Source organism: Pithys albifrons, chromosome 19, assembly GCF_047495875.1.
Source record: "Pithys albifrons albifrons isolate INPA30051 chromosome 19, PitAlb_v1, whole genome shotgun sequence".
NCBI lineage: Eukaryota > Metazoa > Chordata > Aves > Passeriformes > Thamnophilidae > Pithys > Pithys albifrons.
In genome coordinates this window covers 497,011-508,925 of record NC_092476.1, presented here as the reverse complement: position 1 = coordinate 508,925, position 11,915 = coordinate 497,011, and the positions used below count along the sequence as shown (strand labels likewise).

General features: G+C 47.0%; 1 protein-coding gene across 5 annotated transcripts in view; it reads right to left on the bottom strand.

The window, feature by feature from the left end:
- Positions 1 to 894: 894 nt before the first annotated feature.
- Positions 895 to 11,915, bottom strand: part of RHOT1 (ras homolog family member T1) — a 29,338-nt gene continuing 18,317 nt past the window's right edge. For 3 of the 5 annotated variants that reach the window (XM_071573369.1, XM_071573370.1, XM_071573371.1), the window contains 2 exons: positions 10,929 to 11,051; positions 895 to 2,040 (listed from right to left, as the gene is read on the bottom strand). In XM_071573369.1, coding sequence (XP_071429470.1) covers positions 1,923 to 2,040; positions 10,929 to 11,051 — 241 coding nt within the window. In that variant the 3' untranslated portion in view covers positions 895 to 1,922. Of the gene's footprint in view, positions 2,041 to 4,425; positions 4,570 to 10,928; positions 11,052 to 11,915 lie in introns of all 5 variants that reach the window. The other 2 variants (XM_071573373.1, XM_071573372.1) reach the window with 2 other exon arrangements.

Below are 11,915 nucleotides of genomic sequence, written 5' to 3'. Positions count from 1 at the left end.
GCAGAACCCGCTCCCCTCAGGACTCCAAGCGGCGGAACCCGCTCCGTGCAGGGGTTTGAGCGGCAGAACCCGCTCCCCTCAGGGCTGCGAGCGGCGGAACCCGCTCCCCTCAGGACTCCGAGCGGCGGAACCCGCTCCCCTCAGGGCTCCGAGCGGGCCCTCAGGGTTCCAAGCGGCAGAACCCGCTCCCCTCAGGGCTCCAAGCGGCAGAACCCGCTCCCCTCAGGGCTCCGAGCAGCCGAACCCCCTCTCCGTCGGGCTCCGAGCAGCCGAACCCCCTCTCCGTCGGGCTCCGAGCAGCACACGCCGCTCCCCGCCGGCTCCGGGATCGCCTCCCGGTCGGTCCCGGCTCTGCGCGGCCCCGCGACAGCGCCCCCTGGCGGCCGCTCCCGGCCCCTCCGGAGGGTCCCCCGGGAAGGTCCCCCGGGAAGGTCCCCCGGGAAGGTCCCCCGGGAAGGTCCCTCGGGAAGGTCCCCCGGGAAGGTCTCCCGGAAAGGTCCCTCGGGAAGGTCCCCCGGGAAGGTCCCTCGGGAAGGTCCCCCAGTGTCCCAGGAATCCTCACAGCCACCCAGGAACTGCTTCTTAAATTAACACCGAAATACCCACCCAGCCCCGCGCGCAATTCCCCAAACACCCCCCAAATATTTGCTTCCCTCTCTCCAACTCCTTTGTCGTTGCAAATACAAAGTTCATGTTTAACCGTTTGTATTTCACATCTAAAGTAGCACAGAAGTCGCTTTGGTCTCATAAAAATCAGAAATAAACCTCTAATGGAGGCAGCACAGTCAGGAGAGGGACCAGAGAAGCCACCGAGAGCATCCCCTCACACAGTGGACAGAGTTTTGTTAAACTGCACTTTTCAGGGCAAAAGAAGGAAAAGAAGAAAAACACAAGCACAGTACACAGTTATTTTATTGAAATACTTGAAAAGGCCAGCAATGGAAAAATAGGTTTGTCATGAGGAATTAACGTTTGTTTTACTGGATTGTTAAAAAAGCTGTGTCTATGTGTCATTCCAGCCCGGCACAGAATGCACTGAGTGTGATCCATGCAACTAATACCTACAGCAGAACAGGCACTGTGTACTCGTGTGCTCCCGAGACACAGCTCCCAACAGGGGTGACTGACACGGGGGGAATGAAACTGCAGCACTTTCCCAATTGGAAACATTTATAATGTACAAATTTGCTCCTCTGATTCGTAGTGGGTATAAAACACAGAGTGGAAAATGAGGGACGGGTTACACACAGCATTTGTTGGTCTGGCAGGTTTGGAACTTTATGTTTTTCTTTTAAAAGAAAAGCCAGACTACACATGTCACTGGTCATGTGAAATACAAAATCATAGGCCAGGACAGCAAAGGTGACTTTGTCTTGAAAACATAATTAGAGGGGAAAATTTGTTCATCAGTTAAAAATATGAATGAAAAATCACAAATTCTGCCTGGCATAGCTTATACTCCAAAAAGAAGAAGTCACTTCAGATGAATGAAATAAATAAGCAATCCTTGAGGAAGTCTGATCCTTGAGTTGAATCTACTCTACTGAAAATTAGTTTCACCTAGACACTAGAATGTCACCATGGTGGACATCTAAGAACAGTATTTTGAGTAGGTTTTTGGGAACCAATGTCTTACTTACTTTAATATATACAGGTTATTTACAACAAATTCCCTTTTGGCCTCACAACTTAAGCCATTTTACCTGGCTGTTAAGATGCAATTCCTTTTTTTTGTTTCCACACATTATGCAATACTGTAATTAGAGCTATAATTTAAAATAATCTTATGCATGAATTACAAATATTAATAAAGTAACTCTGCATATATAAATATTTCTAGCAGAATTTAAAGCATTCAGAATGTACATAAAGTGGTTTCTTTCTTTCTTTATTTGGTAGGGCCAGATGTGCCTCTTCTCAGATCATCGCTGCTTTAGTAGTGCTTTGTACATGGCAAACCCCAGAACTGCAAAGACAGTAGCACCAAAACTTGCTCGGAGCCAGAACGTGGAGCTCTTGAGATCTGCTTGTGTCACGTGCCTAAAATTCAACACACACACAGACCCAGGTTAATGCCACGACAGGAACACCAGACAACTCCTGCCAAACTACTCTGCTTTTGGAAATTCATCACTACACTTGTCACAGGCAAACAGCTCACAGGTCAGCCTCACTTTGGGCACTTTGCAGGCATCTGACTACTCTGAAAGCTCAGGGTTTGATCTGCACCCCTTTCCTGAAAGCTCAGGGTTTCTCTGCACCCCCTTTCCTGAAAGCTCAGGGTTTGATCTGCACCCCTTTTCTGAAAGCTCATGATTTGATTGCACCCCTTTTCTGAAAGCTCAGGGTTTGATTGTACCCCTTTTCTGAAAGCTCATGATTTGATTGCACCCCTTTTCTGAAAGCTCAGGGTTTGATTGCACCCTTTTTCTGAAAGCTCATGATTTCTCTGCACCCCTTTCCTGAAAGCTCAGGGTTTGATTGTACCCCTTTTCTGAAAGCTCATGATTTGATTGCACCCCTTTTCTGAAAGCTCAGGGTTTGATCTGCACCCTTTCCTGAAAGCTCAGGGTTTGATTGCACCCCTTTCTGAAAGCTCAGGGTTTGATTGTACCCCTTTTCTGAAAGCTCAGGGTTTGATCTGCACCCCTTTTCTGAAAGCTCAGGGTTTGATTGCACCCCTTTCCTGAAAGCTCAGGGTTTGATCTGCACCCCTTTTCTGAAAGCTCATGATTTGATTGCACCCCTTTTCTGAAAGCTCAGGGTTTGATTGCACCCTTTCCTGAAAGCTCAGGGTTTGATTGCACCCCTTTTCTGAAAGCTCAGGGTTTGATTGCACCCCTTTTCTGAAAGCTCAGGGTTTCTCTGCACCCCTTTTCTGAAAGCTCAGGGTTTGATTGCACCCCTTTTCTGAAAGCTCATGATTTGATCTGCACCCCTTTTCTGAAAGCTCAGGATTTGATTGCACCCCTTTCCTGAAAGCTCAGGGTTTGATCTGCACCCCTTTTCTGAAAGCTCAGGGTTTGATTGCACCCCTTTTCTGAAAGCTCAGGGTTTGATCTGCACCCCTTTTCTGAAAGCTCAGGGTTTGATTGCACCCCTTTTCTGAAAGCTCAGGGTTTGATCTGCACCCCTTTTCTGAAAGCTCAGGGTTTCTCTGCACCCCTTTCCTGAAAGCTCAGGGTTTCTCTGCACCCCTTTCCTGAAAGCTCAGGGTTTGCTCTGCTCACACTGAGGAGAAATGCAGGAGCAGGTCATTACTCATGGATGTGGGGAGGGCAGGGTGTCTCCTTTGAGAGGACCAACAAGCATTCAGGAAAGGAAAGTCAAAATAGCTACAAATAATTAATAACCCACAGTGAGAATTATTCTGTCCAGCAAAACTTTTTTTTCTTTTTCTAAATGTTGAGTTTAAATGTTTCTGCTTTTCCATGAAAAACTTCCCAGTCCTGTTGAATATCTACTTATTCTTCTTCCCACAAAGTTTACTGACAAGTAGCAAGTAATATTTTTCCAAAAGCTAGAATCAAAAGGAGCATTTGTAAATCCCTTTCTCCCCAGTAGTCACAAGAACAGCAGCAGCAACAGTCATCCAACACCAGGCTGAAAGCTGAGAGTGTGAGTGAAACAAGCAGTGACCATGGCACCAACAGAAAAGGACAGTATGAAGTGACTGTATGACAGAAAAAGCCACATCTTGCATGACAGTAGAGACAGGCAATGACCCAGCTCTCCCAGATGTTGAAGAATTCTGTGAACATGCTCAGTTAAACACAGCTGGCCACCCTCAGAGCAGTCTCAAGTATGACAGCTTACCAGAGAGCAGGGCTACTGTTTAAAACAAGTGACCATAAATGCCATTGTTCAAAGCACAGGGAGTCCCTAAACAACAGTCAAGTTGATTTTTTTTGTTTGCTTTTAAGATAGAACAGAGCTTCACTAGCCTAAGAGTTGTAGCCTGTGTTAAGCACCAGGGTTACCCAGTGGAGCTGCAGGAGGGTTGGGACAGGAGCACAGAGACCCTGAGCACACACCGTGCAGAGGTTCACGGGCTGAGAACTGCAGAGCTGGGGCTCACAAGCTGTTTAATAGAGCAGGAATTGTTACTTGCTACCAAAATACACAAAACCAGTCTTGGATGTTATTCAGGAGGCACTTGCAGGGGCAGAATCAGCCACAGTTATCAGTGTTGTCATACACATGCCGAAGAACAGGCTCTTTGGTGCACACAGAGGAACAGCTGCTCTCTAAAAGGTCCTAGTCTTACTGAAGTATGTCTTGCTGGGTTATGAACAGACCAAATGCAGAATTCCTGCAAGCATTAGCTCTTCTACAGCTAGCTGGGACAAACCAGGCATCAAGTGGTTTGCTGAGGGAAGAGAGGGAGAGGCAATGGCAGGGGCAGCTCGGTTTGGCTGTTGTTACCTGTCTTCAAGCACGCGTGGCCCAAGGGAGGACTCCATGAAGATGGAATCTTCTAGAGAGCTGACGGCGTGCACCTGCTGCAGGACACTGCTCTGCTGCTCTGCCCACAGCACGGCCCCCAGCTCGGCCAGGCAGGCTCCTGACCTTGGCACACACAGGCACAGGGCACTTCACTGCAGGGCTCGGCAAAGCCCCGGGCTCAGACATGCCCGAACCACAGAGCCCACCGAGTTCAGGACTGGAGCCATCTGGCCCCTGATCCTTGTGCAGGTGTTAGTGCTGGGGGAAGCCCAGAAACAAGTGGAGCTCAATAAAATGCACGATTTCCTGTAGCTAAGTGCCATTGCTTTAGGGACAATGAAAATGGCTTAACAACCTGAATCTCTCCCCACTCCATCTCCACAGCCTCAGCCTCCTGGTGTCCACTGCACCATTCCTGAACCACATGCAGGAACACCTGGAATGACTCCAACACGCCAGCCCTAAATCTGACGAGATCCCATTACTGGCATAAAATACTGTACCCGTATTTTATCACTACATGTGGTGCTCTGGGTTTCTTTTTTAGTAAAAGGCTGTAAAATCCTTGTCTTCAGGTCTGTAAATTACAAGGCTTGATCTGTGTATGTGAAATAAATCACTTGTATGTAACGTGATTTCAATGGATTCTGTGACAAGCTCTGTTGGATGAGTATTTGTATAACTAACAAATCTCCAGTTTATTTGGTTAATTCAAATGCCCAACTATTTGTATAATTTGAAAAAACATCCCTTTAAATGTGCAAATCAATGTTAAAATTGCAAATGAATGCTTTTGCATTGCCTCATAAAGCACCACCTCTCACATGTAGATTCTCTGATTCCAATCCATAATTTGCCTTGTCCTGAACTTTGCACATGTCTGTATTTAATGGCATGTAAGAAACTTGCTGAGCCTGCTCCATCCTTCTCAAAGCAATTAATACATTCTCAGTCATGACAAAATCCTCTTGTAATGTCTAAAGGGAGAGTAAATTGGCTTTGATCCCTCTCCTAAGCCTGACAGTAACAGACTCTCTCATTTCAATAAGGAACTAACTGGAGACAGGGACTTGTTTTGCAGCCTCAGGGAAACCTCCTGACTTCAGGAAGGAATGACTGGGGGCACCTCGAATGTGTCAGCCCAAAAATCCAAATTTCAAAACTGCCTACTGAAATTCAGAACACTATGGATGTCTAACTGCTTTAAAGCTCTAAAAAATTCCAGTTTCTCTTCTTTCAGTGTTCCTTACACTGTCATAAAATCCATTTTTACAACTTTGATCCCTAATACTGTTTAGCTGCCATTAAAGGAACAAAACAAATCTGAGATAATAAAAAAGGATCAGTATTTGTTTCCAGCACAGGTTCTTTGACCTGTGGTTACAATGCAGAAAGACTTTTTTCAGTACTGCTGAAAAGTTCTACCTGTTCAAAAAATAATGTTCAAACTTTATTTCAGTCTAGTTGTGGTCATGAAGTTATTTCTCACCAGTGGCAGAAATTGTTACTGCTTTGCTAGTAAGAGAGTAACCCTGAATTAGAAAAAATACTGTCTCTAAGGTTAAAACACAAACATAAATGTGCATGTACAGACACACAGAGCAGTAGTCAGGACTCCTTAAGTGAAGTTGTATTTAAAACTATTGCTTATTAGTAATAATAATGAACTTCCCACAAAGACTGCTGTGTGTAATTAATTACACAGTAAGTTCTACAAATATAAGAAAGTCTAAAATCTTTTGCCTGTGGCATAAAATTCAGATTGTAAATGCACATTTTGGGGGAAAAAAGACATTTTTATTCAAGTTCCCCTTAATAACGAGTCAAGTACCTTGTCACTTGTTGAACAAGATCTTTGAAATCTGCAGTCTTTTTTTCAAGAGACTTTAACAACTCACAATTAGTTTGCCACGTGCACTAATTAAGAGGTTAACTAACTGAGGATGGCTGCCATGGGGACACACAGAAATGGCTGAGTTGGGGCCAACACTGACACCTCCCCCTGTGCCAGCAGCGGGAGAGTCCCAGGCTTGGGAAGGTTTAACTCAACCACAGAAGTTCCAGACCATTCCTGTAGTAACTTCCCCAGCACTTCAGAAGCACAGAGTGAGGCCAACAGGCTGCTCACACACACCAGGACTAAAAGCCAGTTCATGCAGCAGCAGCAGCAGCTCTGACAGACAAAGGGTCACAATAAAACATAAGCAACTGAATTCCAAAAGCACCACGGAACATCACAGGCAGCTGCAGCTTCCCTCCAGGTATTCCTGGGATGCAAAACAGCTCCAGCAGTCAGAATTTCCCCCCAGCATTAATCACCCAAATTATGAAAAGCTCCAAGTGCATCTTATTATCTACAAATCCTCAGAAAGGATGTAAAATCCAATTCAATAAAGTCTGTTTAGAAAGCAAGCAGGGGAGGCAGCTCTGCAAATTCCTACACAGGCTGGGGGATCACACAGTTTGGAGCAGGAGGAAAACAGGTAAGAAAATATTGTTATACTGCCCTAATTTGGGGGCCCTCAGTGTAGGGATAGATTTCTGCTATTAGATTTAATGGCAATACCCTACAGATCTGGAAAATAATCTGCATACACTGCACACAGTGAAAAATAAACCCTGGGTTATGCTCTCAGAACTTCTCCATTACTACAGGAAAATGAAACTATTAACTTTCATTTCACAGAAGGTTTTCATAGAAAGCAAAACCTTACTAGTTCCTGAAACAACCAGGTTTTATATGCAAGTAGAATTTCACTTTAATTCCACAAAGTTTCAAAAGCTTCAAAAGAAACACATGCTCTGAGAAGTCTCCTCATTGAACAAAGCAATTCTCAGGCATTGCAATTATTTTATTTTGGAATTAACTGAGCTGACAGAAAAATGCCACTACTGTGCAAGCAAAAGGCAACATGAATGACTGGAAACCAAGGGGGGAAAAAGCCAAAAATCCAAGCTAGTCACTAAAGAAAGGGTTAGAATGACAAAAGCAGCAACCTTGCTTTGAAAAAGAGCTAAAACAATACAGTAAAAAGAAATTAAGTGCCAGCCAGACAAAAACAAAGAACAAATTAATAATATAAAAGTACTACAGGATAGTGACAAGTCTCAGCCATGCACATGGAGTGCTCTGAATGCAGTGCCTTCCTCCTCAGGGAACCAGAGTGCGGCCCTGGGCAGCTCAAACCAACAATCCTGCACAACAAACATGGCCAAGCTGAACCTGCCTCCCTGACAGCCCATGAACAGCCCAGCACCCCTGGGACAGCCCAGCACCTCTGGGACTGCCCAGCACCCCCGGGACAGCCCAGCACCCCTGGGACAGCCCAGCACCCCCGGGTCTGTCCAACACCCCCGGGACAGCCCAGCACCCCTGGGACAGCCCAGCACCCCCGGGACTGCCCAGCACCCCCGGGACAGCCCAGCACCTCTGGGACAGCCCAGCACCCCCAGGACAGCCCAGCACCCCCAGGACAGCCCAGCACCCCCGGGACAGCCCAGCACCCCCGGGACAGCCCAGCACCCCCAGGACAGCCCAGCACCCCCGGGACAGCCCAGCACCCCCGGGACAGCCCAGCACCCCCGGGACAGCCCAGCACCCCTGGGACAGCCCAGCACCTCTGGGACTGCCCAGCACCCCCGGGACTGCCCAGCACCCCTGGGACAGCCCAGCACCTCTGGGACTGCCCAGCACCCCCGGGACAGCCCAGCACCCCCGGGACAGCCCAGCACCCCCAGGACAGCCCAGCACCCCCAGGTCTGTCCAACACCCCTGGGACAGCCCAGCACCCCTGGGACAGCCCAGCACCCCCGGGACAGCCCAGCACCCCTGGGACAGCCCAGCACCCCCGGGACAGCCCAGCACCCTCAGGTCTGTCCAACACCCCCGGGACAGCCCAGCACCCCCGGGACAGCCCAACACCCCCAGGACAGCCCAGCACCCCCGGGACAGCCCAGCACCCCCGGGACAGCCCAGCACCCCCAGGTCTGTCCAACACCCCCGGGACAGCCCAGCACCCCCGGGACAGCCCAGCACCCCCGGGACAGCCCAGCACCCCCAGGACAGCCCAGCGCCCCCGGGACAGCCCAGCACCCCCAGGTCTGTCCAACACCCCCGGGACAGCCCAGCACCCCCAGGACAGCCCAGCACCCCTGGGACAGCCCAGCACCCCCGGGACAGCCCAGCACCCCCGGGACTGCCCCTGTGTGTCCACAGAATGACACTGAGGGTCCAACACCCCCGGGACAGCCCCTGGGTGTCCACAGAATGACACTGAGGGTGGGCATGAACAGGTGTCTCAGATGCACAGACAAAATGTTCTTGCTTTAACTACTAAGGTGGGGAGATCCAAATGTGCCATTATACTTTGCCTTGGTAACAGTGTTCAGGGTTACTTAGCAACAAATAATACAGGAAGGGGCCAGTGAGAAAGATTTAGGTTTACCTGAGAAGCTTCCACTGCCTAAAGCTTCAGAAGAGGAAGGGATCAGGAGAATAAAGTTTTCTTGAGAAAGCCCCTTTCCCCACCAGTTGTCTAACTTTGGCCCAGCTATCTGACCTGATGTAAGCACTAGCGAAGGCAAAGTAAGAAGTCAGAGAAACTAACTACATCAGAAGTCCTTCTTGATCCAAATGCTTTCTCTAATCAAATCCCACATCATTAGATTAAAACCCTATCATTTTTAAACAAGAAATCCATCTCTACCCTCCTAAGTCTACAGTTGGGAGCCATTCCCTCTTGCTTACAGGGATCTCAGCAGTTATGCAGCAGTTCCTGTGCTGAGTGGTGAATAACCTGCAGCCAAGTGTTTGGTAAGAACTGGGGAGATGAAGTGAGTGTGCTGGAAACCTGCACCAACCCCCCAGGGACTGAATGACTGGAGACAAGGGACTCCAGCAAATAATTCTTTCCTAGGGAAGTCCCTGTCAGGAATTCTCTCTGCCTTGACTTTTTAGGCAGCAGTAGATTCCCATGATTATTTCACACTCCCTAGTGATAAGGTGTGGAATGACAGCATCCCAAACCTTCCCACTGGAAGGTTTTAGTACCTTGAATCCCTGACTGTATTCCAGAAGAACAAAGTTCAGTGTCAGCTGCAGGACTCCAAAACCCCACGGGCCCACAAAGAGAAGAACAAGCCACAACAGCCAATGGAGCAGCCCATAACCATTCCAAAAAATGCAGATGTGTTACAGAGGTGATTTCAGCCTCAGCAATGAAGAGCTGGCATTTCCTGGTAGTGACTGCCCAGTGAAGCTTCAGAGTGACAATCTGCCAGGAGATTGCTGTTCCAAGGGATTTCTGCCTGTGGGATGACTGCTGGGGAAGAGATGCAGCACCAACAGCCTCACTCATTCAGTCCTCTCCTAAGGTAGTAAGTGTTTCACCCTCCTCTGAATTCTCACTCTGTGGTTAACACTTTTATCTTGGATTAAAGTGCTGTTTCATGAGGATGCCCAGTTCTGTGGGTGGGTGTATCAGCTGGGCCTCCTACGTGTGTGGAACTTGCATTTTAAGGACACAGACACTCTTACTGGAGCAGCTACATCTGAAACCATAATAAGCAGTAACACACACAGACCAGCAGCGTGTTGGGATATTCTCACCACAGCCTTCAACATACACATTTACTATCCAAGCCTCCAAGAAGGTCATGGGTGATGGAACCACTCCCTGCAGCAATTGTTGGGTTTGAACTCCCATTGCTGGGGTGTGATGGCAAGTGCTGAGGTGTCAGTAAATCAAGTGTCCAGAGCTGCCTGCAGTACACACAGGGCAAGCCACAGCACTGTTTTCAATGCTGAAAATCACTTATCTCTCTTTACCAATTGTTCTTCCCAAGTCTCTGGAAATGCACAGGTTTAAGCATTTACCACTTCTTACATGTTGCATTCCATTCAGAGAGGAATTGATGTTAAAAGGTCTGGATTGTTTTTTTTTTTAAACACAAAATACTGGTTCCTTGTGTAAACTAAGCATAACACACACACACAGAAATTCTATGAATTCCCAAATACCAAACTAGAAATTCTAAACATAGTAAGTTACATGATGCTGCTGTTAAGTCAGGCTGTGCCTTTCTGAAAGTATCTGTGGAACTGGTACATAAAAGGTACCAATCAATACCAAACCTCTAATCAATACTAAACAAACCTGTAATGTCTCAAGTGAGACACATTACACAGATTTGTAGACACTACTTAATGGGCATTAGCAGTTCCCTAAAGGCACAGTCCTAACTCCTCCACAGTATTTTTGCAATCACTAAGAACCTGAGTCAATTACCAAATTGGTAATGCTTTTTTTTCTTAAATAACTGGACTAAGGTCAAAAGTACTTTCAGGTTAAACAAAGTTTGACAATTCTGTGACCATTATTAAAGCACCTGCCTATTTGGTGGATATGGAGTGAAAAACCAACCAAAAAACCCCTTTATTTTTTAAAAAGCACACCTGGTACCTAGTAAATAAAGTTAAGGACCTGTTAAGAACTGCAGTGAAGAGTTTGTTCTTTACAGATTGCAGCAAGTCTGAGTTGAGGAAGTTCTGACAGATGCAAAATGTACACCTGTTGCAGGCGCACAAACAGCGTAACCGGGCATGGCTGCGGAGACACACAGAAGGACAGCAGGTGAAATCTTGCTCATCACATCAGCTGCACAGCAGGACTGTGCCACAACCAGGAGAGTCAGCAATAAAAGGGACATTGGAATGAGGAAGGAGAGGAGGGAAAAATAAAATGCACCGGGGGAAGAAAGGGTACAACTACAGCTGTGCAGAGCTCAGGGTTGGAGGTTCCACGGCTGGGATTTGGCACCAGCAGCGGGCACAGATCTCGTGGCAAGGCAGAGCCACGAGGGGGAACGTTTGCTCAGTTTGTGCCAGTTTGCAAGGAAAGCACTTTAAGGCTTCTCAGTATGTCTGCACAGCAATAGGTAACACCCCTTTTTCAAAGGAAAGGAAGCCACATTTTCTACCACTTTGCACACTTTACAAGGTGACAGTTGCCTCTAATTTTCCCACCCTAACAAACACAACATGCTTGGAAACTAAGGGAGAAGCAGCAATATTGAAATGACAGACATTTGGGCAGTGCTACACTTCAGTGGTTTCCCAGTATTCCAGTGCTACAAAATAAATACAAGAGAAAAAAACCCCAAACTAAAGCTTTACAAGTCTAACTCAATAAATTCAGTTTCAAATAAATAAAACCACCACATTATTTTAGGTAAAAGTGACATTAGTTCTATTTAATTCAAAGCAAATGTCAGCTGTCATACTAGACTCCATCTGCTGTAATATTTATGTAGTTCATCACCATAATAAAAGCTCCACCCACCAAAAAAAGAGATGCAAAGTGAGCTTAGCAACGGTGAGATGTGAGGAGAGTCTGCATTTAAGTGTCTTGTTTCTGAAGTCCAAAGGTGTTTATACAGAAATTCTATTAAAATGTAATATTTATTAGATT